The 26,540-nt window shown below is 41.5% G+C and overlaps 1 protein-coding gene across 1 annotated transcript in view; it reads left to right on the top strand.

Moving 5' to 3' along the window:
* The first annotated feature begins 797 nt into the window (after positions 1-797).
* Positions 798-26,540, top strand: part of clmpb (CXADR like membrane protein b) — a 63,714-nt gene continuing 37,971 nt past the window's right edge. Inside the window, exon 1 of the mRNA XM_046390425.1 lies at positions 798-1,418. Coding sequence (XP_046246381.1) covers positions 1,370-1,418 — 49 coding nt within the window. The 5' untranslated portion in view covers positions 798-1,369. The remainder of the gene's footprint in view (positions 1,419-26,540) is intronic.

Genomic DNA, 26,540 nt, shown 5'->3' on the forward strand with positions numbered 1-26,540 from the left:
AATAATGATAATAATAAGTAAACAAAAATATGCCTTCTAGTTGAAAAAAGATGTGTAATGTGCCTTTGATCAAGAGGATGTGTCATCATAGCCTGAAAAATGTAGATAGTCTAGAAAATGCATCATGCTTTTGAAGTTAAAACGTATGGTCTTTCTGTTTCTTGATGGAGAATCAGCCTTAAGAAATAATAAGATAAGATAAGATAAGATGAACTTTATTGATCCCGCAGTGGGGAAATTCACTTGTCGTGGCAGCTCACAAGAACAGAAGAAGAGTGCAAAAAGTGTGCAAAAATAAACTAATAAACTGATAAACACTAATCCTACAACAAGACAGTAATGAACCGATATATATATTGATATTATTTATGATTATTTTCTGGATTAATTGATTAATTGTTTGTCCTGCAAAATGTCAAATACCAAAATGATATTGACAGAGCTGATACTTTTCTTGGCCAAATCCTAAATATATATTGAACTCTTCACATTTAGAAACGAATTTAAAATTAGTTAATTAAAAGAAAATAGGTGCTCTTAATATTCTGACAGTCAATTAACCGATTAAACTACTAACTGGTTCAGTCTCTGAAAAACAGTTAAAACATGTAGAATTATTCATCACTATAATCATGTATTATGTAAAATCGCACAGTGATATTAAATATTGTAAAATACCTTTTAAAAACACTGACCCTATATTAATGTTGTAGTTACATAGAGAAATTTAAGCTAAAAAAGCTCGTGTAAGCTCACTAGAAACCCAGCAGTGACTCGCTATAATCGTTACATGCAGTTCACCATAATCATCATTTTCTTTAAAGCGCCACTTTGATGGCTCGTACCAGCAACACCTAACAAGACATCCTCTTAACAAACCTTTCAGTGTTTGTTGCACGATGCTCGGGCTGTGCAAGAGAACTTCAGACTCTAGAGGTCTCCATCCTTCAGCATCCCCTCATCATCCACCTATTCTCCCTCCTCCTCCTCCTCCTCCTCCTCCTCTCTAGCATTTTGTGCAGCGGAGGAGGAAAAGAGGAAAGACTGCTGAGGTGGAGACAGAGGGGACCCTGAGACAACACGTCCCACGCCAGAGCCAGACAGCCAGGGAACTTTGATTTGACGCCAAGTAGCCTGCGATGAAAATGTCGATGAAGAGAAAGAGCAGCGTTTCTTCTCCTTGGGAAGCTTAGATATGTCGGGCGTGTTCAACATATGATGTCCTTGGACTCATATTTTCAATGAAGATTTATTTATCTGTGATTTCGCTCCTCAATTCGCTGATGGTGTCGCTTCGTTGTGCCTGCACTTAGGTCAGCCGAATGAATTTGAAGGCAGTCTGAGCGCATTGTTTCCAGCTCCGTTGCATATGGGATTTCCAGCCGTGATGTCTGCAATATTTCGCTCTTTGTTTCTGGGTAAGTCACTTCCCATTCCGTTGTAGGATATTTAATTAATTTCAGAAGCAGTGCAGCGTGATCGTCACTGGCGATGTGGACACTGATGTCTGTCGTTAACAATGTTTCTGTTTGTGTTTTTTTTTTACATACATTTCTAATGTTTAAGCCGTCCTTAACAACATAGCTGGCAAATTTTTTTAAGCTCCGATTTACTATGATGTCAGAATACATTTATTGGTTTTTGTTCATTTTCTTTTATTACAGTCACCCTTGAACTTTCCAATGCATAAATGTCTAGAAATTGCTATTTATATTTAGGCATATTTGCAAAATGACAACGCACAAGTAAACGCTGATTTCCAAACCAGAGGCTGCTCTATTTGAAGGGGGGAGCTCTGAAAAGACAGGGAATTCAAGGGGATAAAAGTTCATCTGAGCCCTCCTTTTAAAATCTACTAAGGAGATTTGTTGACCCTGTATGTGCATCCACTGATATTTATTCTTCAAAAACAGGCCTGATGCAGATACAGAATAGGTTTTTATACCATCGTTAAATAAAGGCAAGAAATCTCAAATGCAGCATATACAGCAACCACTAAGGTTAAATATTTTCCATATGATATTTCTTACTGTTTGGCCCAATTTTGAGTGCCCTGAGTATAATTTTAGGATTTTAGAAAATTGTTGGAGTTAATTAGGCTGCATCATTTGTTCTCCACCTTGAGACCAGACTTGAAAAGGTGAATTAAAATGTGTTTTTTATGATCGTAAATGAAAGCATCCTTTGTCTATCAGCAATGACCGCAACATATCTTATCACCACTGCTGATACTAATTCTAGTACTGCTCTTATGACTACCTACAGCAATGTTGCCTGAGTGCCTGCCGTAGATTCAAGGTTCAGAGCTAAATGAGGAACTGTTCCCTGCAACTTCACTGACTGGAAGTTGCTGTGAGACAGTGTGTAAAAACGACTTCCAGTAAGAGGTTTCACACTCCCATACTGCTGTCTCATCACCTGCAGTGGAATTTCCCTCGCTGGGTGCAACTGGGGATATAACAGCTTTTTTCAGCAGGGAATTTACAGTCTGATGTGACTATGAATAGGAATACTGCATATAAAAAAGTTTGGAAACCCCTGAGTTACACTGAGAGCAGTGGCCATATGAGGGATAATGAACTTAGGAGCTAGCAGCTTGTCTGCTTTGGTTTGAGTCCAGAAGTTGTGCTGTAGTCTGTGAGATGCTTTCTGTTCATTGCAGTCTGGACAGAATCTTGAAGGATTTGGTCATTTGTGTTTAATGTTTTCATTCTGTTAGTGTAGACATGCAGCTGGTGCTGCTTATGCTTGTTGTGGGCTGTGCTGTGCAGTTCATACAAGCACAGAGAGTTTGTTATCTTCAGCTCCCGTTATTCAGTAACTTCGATACTGTGGTGATCTCTCAGGAGAGTACCCTGCCCCTTTCCCAGTGCATTCTGGGAAAGGTTCCTTTCCCCTGTCACCTCTGAATAAGATAAGCAGCTTAGAAAATGGAAGTATGGAGATATAATGTGGACCTGCATACAAGCTGATTTGTTAAGGCTCGGTCAAGCAGTGAATCCACACTATGTGCACAGTGGTGATGGTCACTGATCCTGTGCTTTAATCAAAGGAGCTGACTCAGCAGTGGCCACCGCATACCAGCACATTTAGTGGTTTCAGCCATCAGCCTCGTTCTATTAGATGTGCTTCAATCTAGATTATCTAAAAACCATAAATCCCTTTTGATGGTCATGGTGACGATAAACACACCCAAGGATTCTTAGGTGGAACAGCTGAGTCAGCTACAGCAAGGTAAAAACATGACACAGTCATTTATTTATTCCCAGCTAATAATAATAATGGTACATTTCTCTTAAAATAACCATCAGCTTTTGCCTGGAGGATTAAATGACTTGTTGTTTCCATGGTGAAGCCTTTTCTCCTTACCCTGTCATGTCACCTGATATGAATACATGAAACAATTCAGACAGCTGACAATAATACCAGTAGGGTGAGCATCCAGAGCCGTCACCACGTGGGGCATGTGTGTCTCAAACACAACAACAAAATATCTGCTACATGTCTTCTGACTAGCCTGCTTTGCTGTTCTGAAGAACATTTTCCTAAAGTTATAGCCTGTATTAATTCAAGATCAACACCAAGGCCAAGCAAAGGGAGGAAGTGGCTGTTTTATTATAAAAAAAAATCAATAGTCATTAATAGGGGCTCATTTCCTTTTTATTTGGCTTTGGCCTCGCAAGTCCTGAGACATCCTTAATTTAATATCTGTTGGAGATGTAATATCCACTGTTCACATTACAGATAAGTAGCACAATTAATTGCCACAGAGAGTTCCGTAGCTCCCTTCTGTAACTCTGCTGTTATAAAGTAAGAACGTAGTGACAGTGTGGTAAACTCAGCCAGGTGACGGAGACCAGTGATAGATTGTCTATCTGTCCTTGTGCAAGGATTAAATGATTCTGGATGAGGGAATTTGACCGTCCAAAAAGTAATAACACAGTGTAAGTAACTTGACAGAAATGTAATTGGAAAGAATGAGCAGCTTTTGTACAAGGATTCAAACGTCTGCAACCTCTCCTCGTTTGAGCATCAGTCTGTAAGACAATGCAATGCCAGTGATCATATGAGTGCAGTACAGTTTTAATATTAGTGCATGTGTGTGTGTGCTGATGTTTGTGTGTCTGCATGCATCCACACATGTGTACAACAGTGAGAAGATGGTAGTGCATGTGCACGCATGCTAGTGTTAGATGTAGATAAAGAGAGCAGTGGCTCCAAACAGAAATTCTGTCCCCATTCTATATTTAGCTTGTCTGCCGGGGTAGGCAGAGGATCTCTGAAATGTGAAGATGACAGGAGCCTCCTGAGCCAGAGGTTATGAAGTGACATCTTGATGTGTTTGCGCCTGAATCACACTCCCACACACACACCCAACCATAGACTTCTGACATTCTTACAAAGCCAGAGACATTTCAATATTTGACATGTAGTTACTATATATTAAGGCTTCATTTTGATCTCCTTTTGACGCGCATTAGTCTTCCGCGTTATCATGTGGCATCCCCTATGCATGTTCTCATCTTTAAAAATATTTGTTTTTTAGAGCATGTGATGAATTTGGCACATCTGCTTGGCAGGACACAAGATTTAAAGCATTTGTCAGTTAGGTGTGGAGCCTCGCACAGCGGGTTAACCTTTATCTCACATTGTGAAAACATAAACCTTTAAATAGCTCCAAACTTAATTTTAATTGGTTGGTACAATGAATTTAGTTAGAGAGTTTATTTGATGAACGTAATGCAGATTTGCAGACGAACACATTAAGAACATTTTCACACCCAGATGAGCAAAGGGACGACGTTAAAATGTGATGCATCACAAAACAAGCACTTTGGAATTAATAGCCAGTAGATGTCACATTCAGGCCGTATGACAAAAAATACATATAAACATAGCAAACAGCTAGCAGTGCATTGCTCAAGTTAAATGACTTCCCTGCCTCCTACGATGTCAGCGACTTGCCATGTAGAAGAAAGTGCAAACAGACTGACATCAAGAGAGGATTGCATTACTCAAAGCAAAAATGGCAAATCTGAATTTCTCAGTGAGGCCAGAGCTCTCTGGAATATAAAACCTCCACCAAGGGTGACTGAAGAGACCTACAGATGAGTACAGAGGTCCAGCCGTCCTCAAAACAATTGACCCATATCATTAACAAACACTGATTTGCCTTCCAAGCACTTTCCCCTGATGTGTATGGCCTTTGAATGACAGTGTGCTTCCCTGAATAACAAGCCGTCCTTTTTTTGTACCTGAGGGATTCTTCATGTTTCATTGATTGTGGTGCTTTTAGTCAGAAGGTCTTTCTATTCTGTCGCAGCGAGCTAGATGCCATGCTTCGAATGGGAGTGTTTGTAGGTGAAGTTGTACCTGCTTTGTACTATAAGTGCTTTTATTCCTGCTAGCAGAGGATCAAGGCAGGTTGTGTTTTTATAGCAACCAAAGACGTTCAAGGTAAAAATAAAGGTCACGCTGGTGGGATGAACATAGTCTGTCCTGAATTCAGCTGCTGTTTTGACAATATGTATTTCCCTGTTTCTTTCTCCTAGTGTGTTTCTGCCACACCCGTTATTTCCAAACAATCCAAGTATTATTCTGCACGAGCCTTTTGTCACTTATTTCTTGTAAAACACAAGATACATGCCGAGACAGAGCTGGGTTTGTGTAGTGTTCCTGACCTATAAACCCTCCCCCTTTTCATCCTTCACTGGGAAAATTACTGCCAGATTATTTTGGAACGTATGAACAGGAACTGCCTCTTTCACTTTACTGCTAATCTTTGACAGATGTTCTGGAGAGGCTCACATCCACATTAACTGGAGCCACATGCACAACCTACACATGACACTACACAACACTCTGTGCTCTGCTGCTATACATAAACAATTCTTGAGACGTTTTCTTCAAGAAAAACTAATATGCATAAAACAAGTACCTGCTGTTTTATACAACAGGTAATGATAAGCTCATTTTATTGATCAAAACATGAAATGTTCTTGATTAGTTTACCATGAGGAAAGTTCTATAGCTTGTTATTTTGGGGCAGAACATGCTTTTTTACTGCTGAGTTAGATGTTAGTTTAATGTGCATATAAACAAGTGTAAAAATGAGACTTTGCCAGTGTGTTGGTCTCACTCTTTGCCTGGACCAGTAACTGGACTGGACTCTCTGCTGGTTTCCATCTCTGAAATTTTCCAGCACATGAAGTTCTGTAAAAGCAAAAATTGTCACTTCTGCACTAGTCCAGATTAAACATACAAGATATAAAGTGTAAATATATGTCTGCAGAATAACGTTTTGCAGCAAGAAACCTTTATGCCCAGTAGGCCGAGGTCACAAACAGGCAGATCACGGTTTCGGTCCACACCCAGTTGGCATTCTATCTGGACTCAGACCTTAACAGCAAAATGATTGAGAATTATTACACTTTGACAGAGTGTTTCTAAATTAAGCATTCCTACCCTTTATGGCACTGGCAGCCCATGAGACCAAATGCATGCATTATAAATCATCTCACATGATGCTATCCAGTCAATCAAATCCAAGCATTCAGATATAGGATTAGTGATTATATCTCAAGTTAAATTATTTGGCAGTTTATCAGATAATAATAATAACAATAATATAAAAAGATCTATTTAAAAACACAATTTTGGGCTGAGTTGTAAAAAAAAAATCAATAGAGCCCTACCCATTTATTATTCTGTTTTGATAATTAATACGGCCCTAAATGTGGAACCCTAGTTCACTGTAATCTATGTAGCCACGACCATTTCCACTAAAGCGAGGATTTCTGTCTTTTGAATAACCATGAAAGTCAATAGAGCAAGTGAAATTACAGCCTTTTTTGAAAATGTGAAGTGAACTGATGCTTGTGTGCATAAATGTTTTAATCAAGGTCTATGATTGTTTTATGTAAGCGCCGATGAGATCAAAGAGTGAACAAAATGCTGAGATAAACACTGATGCTGTCGGCGAGGTGGAGCATGGAATTGTCTCCCATCGATTCACCCGACTAATGGTCTGTCCTGATATTAATTCTTTGGAGGTATTGACATTGCTGGAAATAGAATTCCGTCTATCGCCAACCAAGGGCTCTTCAGCTGCGAGAGCAAAAGTGAGCAAAATTCATACATCTTACAAAAATGCCATTTAAAATGATTTGTTTATCAGTGGTAGGGGCTGAGATGCTATCATCCAAGAGCTCCCAGCCCTGCTGTGCTGCTTTCAAGTGCTTCCTGCCGTAGTGAAAACTGGCAGTGCGGAAGAAAGCTGGCATGCTTGTCTTCTCTATGCGGAACATGCTTTTGATCTATGTTTTCTGTCTCTGAAACTAGGTATATCTCTGTTTTCGGTGCAGCTGTGCGATCTAACAGTGCAGGAAAATAAACAACTCAAAAACCAAAATCCTTATTGCTGAGGTGTCTTTCACTTTCAAGCAGCTTTGCATAGTGTTTACATCAAGGACACAAAGGAAGAAAAAGCAAACTGTTCATAAAACATTTACAACCAATGAGCAGGACTGGGGTGACATTGTTACAGTATAGCAAGCCTGTGTCTCTTCAAAGATTTCTTCTGTCAACTGGGAGGGTGAAGGTGTCCACAGGTTGATCATGCCTGACAGATTATTGCACATCAGGTCAAGATGATATGAAATCATTCTCTTAACTCAACTGAGGAGACCTTGATTCAACAGTTTGATGTTTTTACCTCTGGACAAAAGGCTTGACTGCCTTGACTGATCATAAGTAAGTGACATAGTGTCAAAGCCAATGTAAACTGTCTGCCAAAAATTGATCCTTTCTTACTAGACACTTAGCACTTTAATTGGTCATGGGGTGCACCTGTCAGACCCCAACCTGTGCAGCTCCTAGGCACATGCTGGGAATATTGATTATCATGTCCAAATATCACCTTGGACATTTAAACAGCATCTTGCTGCTGAGATGAGAACCAGCAAGAGAATACAGCTCACAGCCAGACTGCAGCCACATGATGTTGTCCTCATAAATCATAAAGCAAAGAATTTTTCAAGCAGACAGAAAGAATTCTGAAACGTACATTTTTTGTATTTAGTCCAATGTGGTACTGATGCCATAAAACACTGGCTTTTCATTCACTCTGCATGGCATTCAGCTGTAATTCAATCCTCATAATTGATTGCAGATAAAGAAACTTGCACTGCACCTAACAATGACCAACCAGGCGAGTTTTTTTTCCCCTCCTCTCCTGCTTTTCCAATTGGAAGCTTGAAAGAACGCGAGGAAATGTTCCTCGTCGCTCTATTTAGACGCCTGCTGTTCCTTTCAATTTGAAACACTTTATTAGCCCAGCAAGCAGGACACTCCATTAGGTGTTTTGAACCCGCATGCTCCATTGTCTCACTTCATTTCCTCTTCTGCTTGCCAGTCTTCCCTAAAGCGTTAGTGGCTTTAATCAGTAGAGGCCCTTCTGCCCCTTAAACATTTATCTTCAGCCGCTTTTGGTCGTCACTGAGCAGCCTGCAAAGACCCAAAGATGGATGGTGTTTGGAAGGGAGGGAATTCGGTGGCCATTGATTATAGTGGTGGAAGACAAAGCGGTTACCTGCACAAGACCTGAACACCAGCTGGAGAATCCCCTTCACTCTGAAGTCAGAGCTCAGCCATCTGTCTGATTTAGATCTAAGTGTAAAGAAGAAAAGGATTTTCTATGAGCTGTAGACTAAAAAATGTTGATCATGCAGTAACTTAAAATAGCGGGCTTAATGTCTTTATTGACTGTAACAAAACTTTGGGAATGACCTTTAAAGCTCTGTAAGATATGCCAGTCTGCTGATTAATTCTTTATAGGGACGAAATCTTTGGTCATCAAAGCCTTACGTCATGTAATTGCCATTCATTAAGAGGTGTGTAATGCAGTAACTTGTGTCCAATCTTGGGTTTACGTTGCTAGCCCTGTTCTCTTTCAGTGCATGTTGTGTGATGGATGGTTTAATTATCCAACCACAATGCCAGCCATTTGTTCTCTCATAGCACTGCAAAAACATTGTAGACTGAATGTCATTGATCAGTTGCTCGGTTGTCCAGAAATTAAGAACATAATGTCACTGATTACTCTACAGCTCTCCCCTCAGTGTTTCATATTGAAGAGCGCAGAGCCCTTTAACGGGCCGAAAGGTTGAGAAGTTAGTTTCCACAGGAGAAAATGTCACTCATGCAGGAGCTCAGGCTGTGGTCAAAGTATAGTTTATACTGCCAGTGCTGACTGAAAAAGCTTTTTTCCCCCTCATGTCGTCATACTTTTTTTCCCTTTTTCCCAGCAACCTGGCTCAGAACAGATGGCAACACCACCTTTGTTTTTTCCAACTCGTTAGACTCGACTTGTTGATGTTATGGAGCCTTTACGCTATACTGCCCATGCAGATGTGTGGCTGTGCATCTCTTAATGTAGCCTGTGTCGTGAAGTGCCCAGCAGTCAGGGTGGTATAATCCACAGCATGAAGTATCTACAGTATGGATGTTACACATATATCTTACAGTGCTCTATACTGGACTCATTTCCTCCATGGAGGACAGGACCGGCTTTGCATGAACATAAGGTGAACATGGAATGTGTTTGTGCTTCTTAATGCTGGATAAACACTCAAGTGCTCTGTGCAACTCTCCATTACTAGTGCTCATGTGGTTGTGTACACTCACTACAGTAATGGAGTGTAGCTGAGAGACAAGAAAACTAATGCCAGCCACTTTCTAATGATAACTCGCAGCTTATTCAGTGAAGGTAGCGACATGTTTCATGCATTTGTATAAGTCATCATCTGCATTTCTGTTTAGTGCACACTTGTATGTACAGCACGGACCATCATGCCATTTGTCAGACCCGACATATAGATTACCACATCGGTAGTGAGGAGACAGACAGAGGCTTACAACTGCAGTCAAGATGCCTGTTTTAGTTTGGCATTGTTGTCCAAACTGTCACACTTCAAATGAAATTGTCATATTGTGGTGCTGAATGAGAATGGGGATGCTTTTCAGTGAAAAGTGTAGAAGCGAGTGAAAACCAGGCTGTACTCTGAGTTAATGTCTCTCTCAAAAATATTAAACATGAGGCTTTTTTGGACCTCTCATTTTCTCTCAGCAGCAGACATAATTTTTATTTTGTGTGTCTTTCTTCAAGAGGGAAATCAAGAGTGTTAGCATTTGGCTTGATTTGCTGTCTGGAGTCCAAAGACGCTGTGGAGGAGGAAATAGCAGAGTTTGCAAATTCAAGCTCTTAAAATAATTAAAGTTGGCATGATGACTGTGCTTTCTAGACGGGTCCAAGCTTAAAAAAAGACAGCTTTGGGAGTCACCACATAGCAACAGCAAGCTGTGTTATACTCCAAAGTTAGGAGTAATGAAGGTTAGACTGTGCAGTGTGCAGATAAGATGCATAATTCTATCACTGTGGTGTGAAATGAAGCTTTTGTCCACTGACCAATCATACTAGAAAACAAACATTTTTTCCCATTTAGGAGAGGGAGATGCTGTTTACTCTATTAACCTTTCCTCTCGGTTGCGCTCTTGACATTGAACAATGTGGAAGAGGCCGACTCCTCACTGGCCCTTTTGCTAATGAGGCAATTAAGTCTATCCTGCCTTGGTTGAGCAAGGGGCAGGGAGAGCAAGGCAAGTCATCTGCTGTCTCAGCAAACACCAAGCATCTTAGCCATCCTGCAGTCAGAATGCATAACAAGCACTGCTTTGTTGTAGTGGCCGCTCCGTCTTTGTGGTCCTCCCTTGTCACTGCAACCCTTTTTACAGTTGGAGATCACAGGCGGCATCAGGCTGTATTTATCCATGTGCACTGAATTGCAGCAAATAGAAATGAAAGAAAAACATTGAAATAAAATTATGTTTGCACTATTTTGAAGCCATGGTGGGCAGCAACTGTGTAACATAGCTGTATACAGTACAACAGTACCCTGGGCACTGTTAAGGGATAAAGCAAATCACTCCTTCATATTCATTTGTTCATGGTTCAGAATAACTACAGGAGGAAGAAATACAGATATTATATCGGATCATGTTTCATGCTGAAATTTTTCCAGCACAGCCTTGTACCTGTTCATTTATTTGCCTCTCTGTGTCCTGTTGCTTGCATATTTATCATGTTTCTGAATGTTATGAGTTATTCATTCAGCTAAAAGAGCACTTGGTTCACAGACTGAGGGGATGATGGGCTGCTGGTCAGTGTCAAGAGTGGCAAACACTGGTTGGAGATTTACTGTAGACTACAGAAGAGTGGAGTGAGGATGTAGAAAAACAAGGTTCTGCCTCTGTTTCTCTGTACTGAACATGTATTAACCAATCAGCCACAACATTACTGACAGGTGAAGTGAATAGCATTAATCATCTGTTTACAATACAATGTTGGGTTCTGCCAAGCATGTGGATGTTCTTTGACACATGCCACCTGGCGACTAAGACCAATCAGCTATGTAATGCAGAAAGAAAGAGAATGATATAAATAAACAACCATGTGCAGACATAAATGATTGAGTGACTGTCAATGTGTGTGTTCGTTCCAGACTTTACCAGTAGATTCCTTCTCTGACAGGAATTGCCAAAGAACTTTCCAGGATAAGGTTCATTGCTGTAAAATGTGCTGATACTCTGCATCCATTTCAAAAAAAAAAAAAAAAAAGAAAGAAAGAAAAAAAAAGCTTGTTACCCAATTAGATGAGTTTGACTGCAATTAGCATGTTTCTTCCCTCTCAGCCCAGTGACTGGCTGCTATGAGCAGCCGCTGTGTCCTACAAAAAGGGCCAGCATTAGAGCCTAAGTTAATGTGTTTAAGGGATGCACAATTCTAACGAGCGATAACGAAAGGCTTACTGCTGCTCAGAAGGGATTAGGGGACATAGCTGTCTGTCTTAAAGCTCAGGCTTAACTATCATACTCTTTTTTTCCCTCCTCCATCTCTCCTTCCTGGTAATGAATCGCCAGTGTTTCTTGACACAAGGCATGAAAAAGACTATCTCACTAGGCAGGGAATGAAGACGCCCGCTCATTAGCTGTGTAAAGGTGTACCGAACCAGAAAGAGGAGATGTCCGGACAGATTTGCTTGAAATCAGTGCCCGTCTTCTGAAGCTTCCTCTACAGTATGTGGCTGCCACAACTTATCAGATGAAATTCATGGGAGCTTATGTAAGCAGGCAAAAAGGTGTGATGAATCCACACAGACATATGTATAAAGCATACAGTGTTAAAGCCAAAAGAACAAAAGGATCATTGTGGCTCCTCGCAGCATCAGAACTCAACTCTCAGGTGCAGTTCCCACTGTCCACTTTAACACATTTGCCTTTGCCATGTGACCAAATCCATACTGAGAGATTACCTCCACTCGGTGTAGAGACACGGATACCTCTGAAGTGGCAGGACTGGAGAGTGACAGAGCTGACGGTTTTCAGTGACAGGACACTGAAGATGTATGGTGGCAAGGACACAAGGAAAAGTGCACAATTAGCAGTGGCCTGCACCGACAACTGACAATGTTTGTTCACTGCTGGCTAAAAATCACTGATGCTGGACACAACAGGTTACATGCCTTTACTGCAAAATATAGCGAATGGCACCGAAAACACCAACATCACACCTTGCAGTCCTCTTTATCTCATTCTGGACTTAAACCACTGGCTACATATATACTTGAGACAGAATTTTTATGATGACAGAAATGACTTTTGCTTTTCACAAACGTTCCTTTAGCTCAAGCCAACAGACCTGGGAGACTTGGGCGCAGTTTTTCTGAAGCAATGTCAATAGTGTTGTCACTGGCCCCCCGTGCTGCCCCAGTCAAGTGCATCAGGAAACATTTTCATCGACATGCAAGTCAGCTCTGTTTTGTCATCTGGTAACACAATGGTGTAGCTTAAGAGAAATCATAATACAACGCTGGCATGTTTTTAATTATTAATGAAAGCTATTGTGTCGCAATACAAAGCTCTCTTTGCGACCTAGTTAAAGCACCGCCCTTTCTCTCCTTCAATTCCCCGCTTCACTTTCCCCTTTCACTATTGTCCTTTTCTGAGCCAGACGATCTGCATATATAATCACCTTATGCAGTTGATCTCATGAAAGGGAGAGTAGTGATTATGTGTGTGTGTGAGTATGGATAGGGGGAGACATTCAACTGCCCTTTCTGCTGGGTGAACATTTTGATGTTTTATTCCACACATTATCATTCTTGTGACCAACAGAACAAATGGTATGCAAGCCCTCATTTTTTAACATACTGATTTTCATTTTAAGTCACCTGTAGTTCCCAAGTAATCCTACGTATTGTTTATTTAGCACATCTGTCACAGTGTACAGCATCATGTTTGACCTGAGGTTAGTAAACAAATGTATTTTATTTTTTGTAGACCCCCAAATGTTCTTTTTAGTGCCATTGTTTGCCTACATGACATTGGAATGCAATAGTAGTATGAATGATGTTTCACTAGACTGACCAGCATGGTCATTAATCCTAATATTTATACTGTAGCCGCCATCCACTCCCAGCCATGGCTTGACTACAAGTAATCATAGCCATACAGCCCTGTGTATTGTGCTGCAGGAAAAACACTACAAGCGCTGAAGCTTAGTCCATCAATCTAAGAGGCCAGACATTTTTTTCTCCAACCCCATGCTGGAGGATTTTACATGACCCCCCCACACACACACACCACCACCACCACCTATCCTGGGGGAATATGTTTATGAGGCCTTTCTCTTGCAATTCAGTCTCTTCCAAATCCGTTCTCCCTCTTATGAGACGGGGTGGGTCTTAGTGGCCAGAGTGTGTATAGCTTTCCGCCGCAGGGTCGTGATGGATAGCCACTCAGCTGTACGCGCCTTGCTCACCAGAGGCCGGCCATATTTCTCCTTCACTGCCTGCGTAGACCCGCATCTGCATGGGAACTGTCAGAGATGTTGCTTTCTGTGAGCTCAGCAGAGCCGAGGAGGAGTATTTGATTAGGTGTAATGGAATTAGAGTAATCTGATTCCAAAAAGATGACATCTGTAATCTGTTGCAGTTACTGTAAATATGCAGTAATCAGATCACAGATGCTTATGATGCTTCAGAGTTATTGCATTGCTCAGTACAATTGCTACATCTGAACTGTGGAATTTTTTCATATCTTGCAGAATTGTACATTAAAATGGGCCCTATTTAACTGAGTGATTTTATTGGAGTGACGTAAATCAACCATTCCAGCAGCAGTAGTGGTTACAATTTTCTACTGGTAATCAGGGCTTTAAGTAATTGCCTTTGAGTGTAATCCTCCTAACCCTCATAGCTGGTATTGTAGAGAATGGTGGGCTGGTTGGAGTTGGTGGGATATGTGGGGGATGGATGATATGTTGAGGTGCAGTATTAGCAATGGTATGACCCAAGGGCCTTATTGGAGGCTACTGCTCGGTCATAGAAGGAATAAACGCTGCAGGGTGCTCTGCATGGCAGCACACTGCTGCTTTTGGGTCAGAGAAATGAGGGGAAAGAGAGGGGGTGAGAGGGAGAGAGAGAGAGAGAGAGGATCTGTCATTGATCTTGTGGCATTAACCTGGACTGCAGTCATAATGAAGCCAGTGCTGTGTGCTGTATGTGTAAGTGTGTGTGCATGTGTGTATAACTGACAACTCTTGTAAATATCTGCATCTGGAGTGTTTATATCCGGGTGATTAATTATAACTGATGATACAAATAAATCACTCAAAGCATGTGTGCACATGTGTGTGTTTATCCCCAAATGGCCTCGTGTGAGCATGTTTGTGTGTGTATTTTATTTGTGCAGGTGGGTGTGGGTGTGGGTGCGTGTGAGTGCATGCTGGATCTGTGTATCCCCAGATACTTTTGTGTGAATATTTTGCAAGGTATGCATTGTCATCATGTGAGTATACTACATGTATATATATTTCTTGTTTGTGTTCGTGTGTGTGTGTGTACACAGTGATAAAGCAGGAGAGAGTGCTTGGCGACTCATCCATCATTTTCCCCCCTGGCCTGCGATGCCCTCAAAGGAACGCTGCACTGTCACAGTGACATTGGGCTCATTTTGGTCTAGAAAAATGGTGCATCCACCCACAGCGTCACCACCAACACCCCCTCCTCCTCCTAGCCAACCAGCCAGCGTAGACGCCGCAGTAACAATCCCTCTAACAGTCTCAGACTTCTTCTCCTGTCGTCAGCTTTACACGTCATATCCACAGGGACAGATTGCTAATCAGAGCCAGCGCTCTATTGAAGGGCTCTCATTTGTCCAGGGCCGTTTAGTGAGGCTGCTTCAAGTGGGTTGTCACCTTTGCAACCCATCCTACCCCCAACCCCTGCAGGATAACCTTGGGAAGAGGGGAGGAGGGGACAGAAGGAGAGGGATGAGACCACTTTATGAGCCTAACATGGTCTCCCTGCCCTGTCCTGTGTCTCTCCCTTGCTGGTAATGTACAGAGTGAGTCAGCATGAGCAACTGCAGTACAGCGGCCCAGTCGATCCGCTTACACTCGCCTCTGATGAGAAAATGCCAACGTCGTGCTGCCAAGCTGCCTCTGCTGCTACTGCTGCTGCCTCTGCTGCTGCTCCTGCTACTGCTTCGTGACTCAGTGTGGAGTACGTGTGTGCACATGTCCTCCAACTCTCTTCGTGGATTTGCCAGTACAGGACAGCACTAGCACGTATTGGTCAAACTTCATCAGCTGCTGAGACAGATAGGTGTCATCCGAAAGGGATACTGCTGTACAATCTAGCAAGAGATGATGAAATGAGAAAGAGGAGCAAGTGCAATAGAAAACTGTATGCTGGTATGATTTTTCTCAGTTTCAGATGAGTGTGTGTTGCTGCATTACAGCAGGCCTGGTGCAACACACAGCATCACTTTTTCTTTCGTCAAAAATCAGAGGGTCACTGTGCATTGTGCATGCATGCGTAAACCTGTGTATGAGTCTGTATTTTACGTGCGTGGCTGCATTGCAGGTAGGCACGTCACTAAGTACATGATACTCTGAGGACAGCTTACACATGGCTGAAATATATAACAATTTTTAACAATCACATTAGTTCTTTAGACAAATCGAGAGTGGGTGCTGTTTAACATAGAGACACAAAAAGACACACTGTTAGCACAGACACTGATGAGCACATAAACGCATAGAGCCGCAGCTCAACCACCAGCTCCTATTATGTAACTGCAGTCACCACATTTTAATGTCATTTCTCCCAAAAAGGCACCTTGTTGTTGGAGAAGGGGGACGTGAGAGGGAAACACAAGCAGAGAGATACTAAATGCAGCTAAAGCAGTCATTGCCATTTCACACGCACACCCAGAGAAAAGCATACACTGTACACAAATCTACTGATACGTCAGCAGGGGCACACACAGACACACAGCTTTCTCTCAATAAGCCTCCTTTCATAGATAACCAGATATCCAGCTGACAATAACAACAATAGCATAAATCCTGATCCCGACAACAATAACAACAGCGTTGGACAGCCACGTCCCTCAGTGAACCCACGTCAGCACATCCTCCCCTGTCTGTGGCTGCTATAAAACTTTTTTCTTTTCTTTTTTTTTGGTTCAATTTTTATTTTTATAAAGGATCATGTACCAGAGCTGCAAGCATCCTGTTAGGACATGTAGGGTTGATAGGCGATTGATCAGCCCATTCTGTCATTGCAGGTCAATTGCCATCTGTCCTCTCGTACTGGAGATCTTGTTTCCTCCATTTGCCTTTTTCCTCCCATAGCAGCATGCCCAGCGACCTCATATTCCCACCCGACCTCACCTTTCCCATAATTCAGGCCGAAGGTCAACCCTTGTTATTAATTTGCATGACCTTGTTGACTTTAATGTCCTATTGAGCTGCTTGCACAGTGGCGCACCTGGATTGTCTTTCATACAGCCCTGAGAATAACTTCCTTCCTGTGCATGGGATCAATAACATAGCATGGGCTGAAAGAAATATTATGCCATTTCCTTCACAATAATGACAGGAATCGTGGAGAATGTATGCTAGCCAGCCTAGAATCAATAGCCTCAATGTAAATGTAAACTCTTTCCTTCCTGTTTCAGTGATTCTACTGTGGCTTGTTGATGTACATTTCTATACACTAAAAGTTACGCTTAAGGCATTTAATATGTAGGGTTACAAATATCTTAGGTTACTTGTGCATATTACAGCCAAATGTTATGATGCATTGCTCCATGGCCTCTTATCAAAACCTCTCACCATGAAGGAATGGCGATAGCATATTTCAATCATTCTGTCACGGGAGAACTATAATCTTTTTCTTCTGCGTGGCATATGTCCTTCCACTTCTAACTAATCCTTATTATGCCTCAGAAGCGAAGGTCATTGTCAAAGCCGAGGGGTGATTAAGTTAATCCACTTGTTTTCTGAATCCGATTTACCTCATTTTCCAAACTAGGGAACAATGTTCTAGCACAAAGACATCAAGATGATAGTGCGGCATACATTAAGGAGGAGGGCCCCTGCACTGGAGAAGCTTCTATTATCTGTCTACATCATCTGCATCCCATTCTGCTTCCCAGTACTATCAGCGGATTTCTAATGACTGCATTCAAAGCTATCTCTGCCATATGCAGAGTGAGAGTGTAAGTGAGAGGAGAGTACACAAGTGAAAAGTGGCTTGATCTCTCTTATTCATGAATTGATCTGTGTCGCTGCAGTATAAGCCACTAGCATAGCAAGGCACAGTGCCCTGGTGAGCAGGAGCCCCATGCTGCGGCCAGCCAGCCTCAGTGAGTTACGCAGTGCAGTAGTATACAGTTGACTTCATTAGCAGGTTCCTCCCTTTAAGGGGATAGGTTATTTACTACTGCACCAGATGCTGCACCGATATTAAGCTATAGAGACTTGTGCAAGTATAAATAGATGTGTACGTGTGTGTGTGTGTGCATGAGTATGTGTGTGTTTCAGGGCAAAACAGTCAGCAAGTAAGATTGGACCAATGCTAAATCCTGACTTAAGTATATTTTAATTTAAAGGATGCATCCATATGCCAATGAGTGAATATTTGTGTGTTTGTTTGATTGTATTTAAATTTAACTCGACATGAAAGGCTCACTTACAGGACATGCATGTCCATGCATGCACATTTGCATATCTGTGCTAATGCGTCATGTACATGTGTGTTCAGCTGTATGTCATGCAGGTCTGCATTTATGAATGTTAGTTTATAGATTTATTGGCGTGCGTGTCTTTCAGGACATTAGCATAACCACTTAGCGTCTCCCTGTCTGATCTAATCACTCTCTTCTGCCTTGTCATCTCATGGCATGTGAGCTGATATTAGTGGTAGAGGGAGTATTCACTCATCTCCTAACACAGATATAGCCCCATGGCGTGATCTGAACAGCAACTCATTGCAGTGCAATAGCCAATGAGCTAAACCTTTATTTGCCAGTAGTGGGAGAGCTTAAATTTTTCACGAGATCATGCAATTGACTGACATTCCAGCACATCACAGTGCATTCTGATTTCAGTGTTCCTCTCATCTTTAAATTTCTTTCACTGCGCCTTTAGAGATTACAGAGAATCATTGGATGATGCCTGTAAAGTATGTAACATTTAACCTTGGGTGGGTCTGAAAATTTTCTGGACAGGTTTCGACACACAAATGCTCGTGCTCCTGTCTAATGTGTTGTTACGAGTTATCAGCCTATCTATCATGAAACACCAGTAAAACAACCGTAAATGTTCTAAAAAATAATGGCAATCTAGCAAGGTTTGCCATTAATGAGTACATTCAACATCAAAAAATTTACAGATTTTTTTCTCAGAGGATTGTTTGGTCTCTAAAGTGTCAGAAAATAGGGAATAAAGAAGATCATATTTGAAAAACACCACGCAACAGTTCTGAGTGATTCTTGTGTGATGTGCGATGAGCTGATACAAGGGCATAATTAAAATAGCTATGGCTTATAGGCAGTGTATCACTGTAATTTTGATATATCCCTAACATTTCATTAATTTCAAATCCAAACTGAACCTGAAGTTTGCACACAAAAATGGGTGCCAACTCTGCCTGAATTTGACAAGCCTGTTGAGAGCTTGGACTGGGCTGTAGATTTCATATCATGTGCTGTATCACAAATATGAGGCGAGAGAGGATAATGAAGAGGCAGAGAAAGGTGAGAGAAAAGAAAGAAAGAGAGAGAGGGGAGCAGAAAGAAAGAAGAAAAGGAGAGCGTTTGAATATGGGGCATGCTATTTGTATATCCCATGTTCAATCGACAGCATGTTAAAAGGAAAAAAATGAGGCACAAGTGAAAAAGTGCAGATGTTTAAGAGTGTTTAGCGGATCCTGTTGTGAAATTCTCAGTCAGTCATAATAAACAGGCCTAAAGTACAATTAAAAACACCTGGAGCCTCTCCATCACTTATTAAGTCAAGCTTATAATCATCGGGAGGGCAACGCCACTGTGTGTGTGTGTCTGTCTGTCACTCCCACAGTTTTGCAAATTAAGGTGTGACCAAGCCAGAATGAGCTCTCTCCATAGACAAGACAAACACCATAACAGGCATTTCAAACACAGACCCTATTATTTTTCTGTGACGGGTGTGCTGTATTTTACATGATCCTGGTGTTTTTGGGTTTTGTTTTTTCAACACTGACTCCTCAGGATCTTTCCCTCAGATACACCCACATTTTCTCCCAAAGCTGTGACTCATTAAGTTCTCATCCTACGCTAAAAAAGAATGTAGAAAAGAGAAAACTTACTGGCTTTTAGTTGAAGAAATAAATAAATGAAACATTTGTTTGAAGAAACATTGAAGCAGATTGCCTGAAAAGAGCTGTATTTGTGCACTTTTGACAATTTATGAGCCTTTAACTAAAGAGAAGTGCTAAAATTCACCATCAAACAGAGATTACATAATCCAAAGGTAATATTATTATTATTATTATATTTCAAAGTCATGAAAGAATAAAAGGATATGATTGTGTGTGAAAATAGAAATCTGAAAAAGCCAGAGTTTAAAAATAATGTCTGAGCTACTTCTGGATTTCTAAGGAGCAGCCTTAGAGATGACTGTGGAGCAACTGGGCAGAAGCTAAGATGGCTGTCCTCTTTTTTGAAATCTCCGATGGGGGTAAATTACACATGAGGTTGGAATAAGTAATATTTCTCCCTTTTGGCTTTGGACTGCAAGTATTATGTCTCAGGTTACATGAGGTGTGTTTAACTTGGACTCATCAGGAACAAAGGAAGGCCAGAAGCTTAGCAGGAAAGCTGCAAAAGGCGCTTTTATCTTCTTTGTTGCTCTCCAGTTCATATCTAACACCACATTTCTGATTGCTACACACTTTCTGCTTGTTTGTGTAGCTGGCCTCTGGAGGTACAGCAAACTGCAATCAACTTTGAAGTATTCCACTTTTCCCTGTGACTGGATTTCTTTCTCCTCTGCAGCCTGCCACCCAGGATTTCTGTGTGTCCGCTTCATTTGGCAAAGCAAGTCTACTAAACAAACCCTTTGAACTCTGGCTGACTTAGGCTCATTTAGACAAGAGAGCAGAGGGAATAATCAATCCTAAAATATAGGAGTCACACCAATCTAAATATTTAATCACATCCAATTCAGGAGGATGGCTGAGCCTGAAGTAAGGTAGAGAGAACTTTAGCTGAACTACAGTTTCTTGAAAAATCCCATGACTGCATCTACCATGATTAAGACTGAAATTAATTATTACTGACCATTTCATTAGAGAAAAAAAAAGAGTATATGCCAGGGGCAGCTTAATCGCAGCCCATTTTCCTGCTTTATTGTTTTCGGGTGGACTGTTTGTGATGATGAAGCAGTGCCAGTAGTGGCCAGGGTGGGAGCCGATCCTTATCACCTATGAGTTCTCATGGCTTTTGCCAGATGGAGCTCTTGGTGGCAATTTGTGAGCTACAGCACAGTGCAATAGGAAGCCTGCCACACTGATGATAGAGGGCATTAATGGTTTAAAGTGTTAAATCTTGTCTCTCTACACATCCTTACGGGCTATTACAGTTTATGTTAATTAGCGTGTTTAACAGCCCAGCTGACCTCTTTTGGTCTGTCTAGTATGCACTTCTTTGAATCCTGCTGCCGACCATCACAGATACTTTAATCAGGCAGAGCGCCATTAGCTAATATACTAGACCATTTGGATTTCTTTTCTTTTGGTGGGGTTATGGTGGAATTTCTTAACCCTTTCCCTTCATGTGATCATCTGTCTGGGACCCTGGCTATCCAGCTACATCAGTGTCTACTTTGAGACACTGCCTGTCCCTACAAATTATCTCTTGCCGCACCCTGGGAGCTGGAGTGCAATGATCCATTTGAGCAAGAGAGACACCTCCCCCATTACTCTCAGATTGAGCTTGGCACCCCTCACACTCCCATGCTAGTGGAACATGTGAAAGAAAGGGTGTTTAAACACACTAATCTGCCCTAAATGGATGAATCTGGTAAATTGAGCAGCTACACCTGCATCCTAATCAGTCGAGACACCATTTACAAAAGCTCAATTTACAAAAGCCATTGCATCATCAAGCATGTTTTGGAAAATTAGCAAGGCATACAAATAGACGACAGTAAAGCCTAAGACTCCAGCATGGCTGATTATGAGATGATCTAGTGAGTGAATAGCGGTTTTGACTCACCAAGAGAGCTGTTGAAGATCAGTCTCACATGGTAACAGAGCGTGGTTTATGCTGTTTCATCTATCTATGAGGAAAAGGAAGGAGACAATGAGTCTGCACAGCTAAAGGTGTGTGTTGTTAATAATTGAGAGGACAGGCAAAAATCAGAGGAAAGCTGGACAATTTCTTACAATAACACTTAATTCCTTACTTTGTTTCCTCTCTCTGTCTCTCTATTGTTCTTCAGCCAGCGTCTTTTACAACTGCCAAAAGCATGTAATTTTTGTTTTGTTTGTTTGTTTTTTTGATTTCAGAAATGTATTTGCTGCAATCAATTAGTGTCTGCACCCGGGATAAAGTAGAGAAGAAGCCACAAAAGGGACACCAGAGAATGCCTTGCATATTTGACACAGTTTCCGCCAAGTTCTCTGGAAGCTACTGATTCTGATGCCTCGGCTCCACTTCATCTTCATAGCGGCTAATTTGCTAATCATAATAAAGCTGCTAACATTTCAGCAAACACAAGAGGAAATGAGAATCTCTTGATGATAGCAAGTGTAAATCCTATGGCATGCAGTCAACAAATTTTTGTATTTTTTTTTCTTTTTTTTTTTTTTTGCCAGATCTGTTCAGTATTAATCACAACTTGGTAAAACCATACTTTATTATGCTTTGTGTAGGTCGTCCATTGAGCTTTGTGTTGAATTAGCAATTCAGATTAACTGCAATTCCAATGCAGCACTCTGGAATTTAGCTCAGTATATTAAGTAGTGAATTAAAACAACAAAATATATTTTAATTATTTATGCAGTCAATTATATAAGCACAGTCTTTAATACTGAATCTACTTTGTTGCGGAAGAAAAGTTTAGGATGTCTCTCATCTAGTATGTTAGGAAAAGAAACCTCTGAGTGTGTAACCTCAGAGATGCTTGTGAAAGCCTGTTTTGATTCACTAAATGGGAGGCCAGGGGTTGGAGGAATCTGGTTTATCTGTCACTGATGGGCTGGGATGGGTTGGGTGCCAGATGTTTGTGAACATGCAGGGAATATAGCGAGGCAGGTCCTTGCAGCATGCTGCAAGATGTGAAAAACCTTGGCACAGTCAAACCAGCTCTCTCCTTGGCACAGTGTGCGTGTGTGCAACCTCGTCTTAGCTGCTGCTCCCCTACTTCAGCCTCAATCCCTTTCCAAGACATCAAACATTCCTGTGATGTCATTATGTTGAACAGTTTCACTTATTTTTCTATTGCTGTTTCTTTTTCTCTCTATTCCAAGGTATGACGATACTTTAATACAGGGGTATGATATTGTTCTAACAAGCCCTCAGAAAATAAACAGCCATATCTGAACTAAGGGAATGGAAAGATGGAAGCTCCTGTAATCAAGGCAATTAGCAATCACTGTCTTGAATGCATCTCTTCCTGCATCGGCATCTGGTCGATTTTTGCAATCATCTCAGCAGAGGTGCCTACATAATCCTGATTGTGTCTTCCGTACCAAAGTGCAGACTCAGCTGTGTTACAGGTAATATGAGGTTTAAGCCATTGTAGTTTGACTGTCATCAAACTACTGTATCCAATGAAAAAGATACATAGATTGAATGAAGATCTATGTCCACTGCACACATTCATCTTGCAAATATGTCTCAAGGTCTCAAGGTTGTTAGTTCCTCTTGGCCCAATGGTTATTTCATCCTGGGTTTATGGTGCAGCATTTAGCTAACTTGTCACTATCTTGCCCAAGAGGTCAACCAGAGGGCTTGATCACTGACCTTGCAGGTCTATACAGCGATGGTTCGACCACCCCACCGCCCACCGTATCAATGAAGGATGGCCTGTTAGCATCACAGGGAGCACCCATGCGTCCCTGAAGCTGATTAAAGCACAGGTTGATGGGTGTTATTTACTGCATGGCCCTTGTATGTGTATTGTGTGTTGTGTTTACGTGTGCATGCACCTCAAGGACTCTGGCCCCAGTAGGATCCTGGCCTCATAACCTCCCCATCCCCCAAGCGTGCAATGGAAGGAGGGCCAAGAAGGCTGTCATTTCTTTCTACTGGACGTGTCACCTCTTTAGCCTTGGTGAATAGCTGGTTGAAGGTTGAAGGCTGCTGACATACACTCAAACCATGATACACCAGAATGTGCAGCATGCTTGTGTGTGCATGTGCGTGTCTGGGTGCTCATGGTGGTTTGGTGTGGCCTATTAGAACGAAGTCTATGTGTTTGTATGTGCAAGCATGTACATGTGTGCGTGTGTGTGTGTGCACCTTAGATGACATTGCAGCTGATGGCTTGTCACTGATAGTGGCCTCTCTGTGAAACGAAGGTCACAGCACTCTCTTGGTTTCATCTGGCCCTCTCATAGGAGTACTGCTGTAGCTGTCAGTTAATGAGACAGTGGAAGGGAGCAAGGAAAGCAGAGGATAGATAAAAGAGCTGAGAGAGGGGGAGATGGTCTGTTAATTAGAGAGTAGAGAGGAGAAAAAAGGGGTAGGTAAAGGAGAACAGAAAGTAAAAGAGAAGAAAATTAGGGAGACAAAAACATGGAGTCAAGAGGTGGAAAGAACAAAATGTGTGAGAAAATAAGAACGAGCACAAAAAGGCAAAAAACAAGAGAGCAAGAAATGAAGTAAAACAGCAAAAGAAAAAAACAAAAAAAGGGGGACGTCAGAGAGAGGCAGAGCTGAGCTCATGGGAAACAGCAGACAATGAGGATGAGGAGGGGTGGAGGGGGCAATGAAACAACAAAACTCAGCTTCAGCTCCTTTCTCAAAAAAACATAAAATGTAGCTCCACAGAACAGCAGAGAGATGTTACTGAAACAGTATGGGAGTGGTCTCCTGCAGTCATGTCATGCATCACACCTTCTTATTAAGAGCCTAAGATAATCCTGCCCCATCTCCTGTACATACCCCCTGTCTCTCTGTCTTCTTTTGTGTAACTCACTGTCTTTATGTTATGCTCCCTTTTTGACTTCTGGTCTATTTGCCCCCACCCAATTCCTTTAGAGGGAGAGCTCCCAGACAGTGCCTTGACGCCACCATTCTCAGGAATGATGGATTGGGTTGAGGGTGCTTGGAAGCGGAGGGGGTTGCGGAGCACTGCAGTGTAGCATGACTGATGGGAACATGCATTATTTTCCTGGAGGGCTTAACCAGCGAGGGCCAGAATGTAGTATATCGCCAATTCACGCTAAAAGGACCTGCAGCACAGAAAAAGGGGATCTTTTTAAATGGTCATTCTGTAGCCCTGAATCATGACCTGCTATTCTATCAATGTGTATTAGCTCACGGTAGTGACAGAGAAGAATACTGGCAGATGTTCAAGATACAGTACAACACTGGCTCCTTGATGGTTTGCCGAACAGCCCTCGTTCTTATCCAAGGTCTTGAGAGCTCTTAGCGCATCTGTAAAAGGTTGTTTGGCTGTTTGACACTATCCAGTGACTCACCACCACCATGGGACATCACCCCATACCCATACACCTCACTGTCATGCATCATACATATGCATTACCACAACCGACCTTAGACTCTCAGTGTTGTGTTTTTACTTCTCTAGAGTGAGCGCGTAAGGTGAGGTCATTTACAAAATGGTCTTAAACATCCATCCAGTTGCTCTTGCAATGCTTTTAAGTCAGGTCATACTATTTTAACTTAAAATCAATATTCTGGACTGTGAATTTCCTGCGACTTGGTAAAAAAAAAAAAGTATGGAAATGTCCCTTCCATTTCACAATGCCTGTCGTGCTGCGCATATGTATTGTAGCCTGGCCCAACTCATTCATTTATAATGAGTCAGTTATGACTCCCTTGAGTCATGCTGGAGACTAGAGTCTTACTGCTCAGTCAACCAGAACCTCCTGTTGGAACAGGAAGGCAAAGATGTGCCCCTGTACAGTGTTTGTAACACAAGATGGTGCAAGAAAAATGCTTTAATAAGCGGGCTGGTAAGAGGCTGGAAATTACAGTTCCATTTAGCGTGCAACGTTTGGTCATAATTCTAAGTTTATCATCACAGAGCGGAAAAGCTTAAAAAACAATCCTTCAGCTGTGGGGTCTTTCAGGTGTTTATTTGACCTGAAGCTTAACATTTGCTTAATATTGAAGTGAATTTCACGAGGTCTGAATCTGGAGCTAACCAAAAAATTAAACACCATGGTTGTTACTGTGGAATTAGTCATATTTTCTAAGCACATTAATAATACACATCTTTGTAGGTGGTACCAAGTACCAAGTTTAAGAGGTACTCTTTACTTTCAATATACACATACATGGCACCATTTCTTTAAAAGAGAGGTTCACCCAAAATGAATCTTCATTTGATGCATTTTTTATCTTATTTAATTTATTTTATAAATTTATTTAATTTTTAACAATCAACAACACCAGATCAGTTTTGCTGCTGTAATGATTCTCCATATAGTTATCATTATTTTTGGATTAGTCTGAGCAGGTTTCTATACATTTATCCCTCTCAGGTATGATCTGTGAAGTTCTATTTCCATTATTTGATGAAGTTCTAGGTTAAGTATTTACACTTATAGTGTGTCACAGTGTCAGGTTTCATGATTGTTCATATACATCATAATCAGTTTCTGTAAATTTTATTTTGTTTCATTGCATTACACTGTCCCTTATCCAATATCAGTTATTATCTACTTACAGCTATGCCAATTGAAAGTCGAGTGAAGTTTCTTTGTCCACAAAACATTTCTGGTTCTTCACAGCAAAACAGCTAATCATTAAATTAGAGTTGTCCTTCACCAAGGCTTTGTCTTATATCTGGAGTGGGTCTCCAGGTGCCCACTGCTCCTCAAGTGTGGGTTAAATGAAAGTTTCACTACTTTGCACTTAGTGTGACTGTATGTGACCAATAAACATTCTTCTCTCAT

The sequence above is a fragment of the Scatophagus argus genome, chromosome 5, assembly GCF_020382885.2.
Source record: "Scatophagus argus isolate fScaArg1 chromosome 5, fScaArg1.pri, whole genome shotgun sequence".
Lineage (NCBI taxonomy): Eukaryota > Metazoa > Chordata > Actinopteri > Scatophagidae > Scatophagus > Scatophagus argus.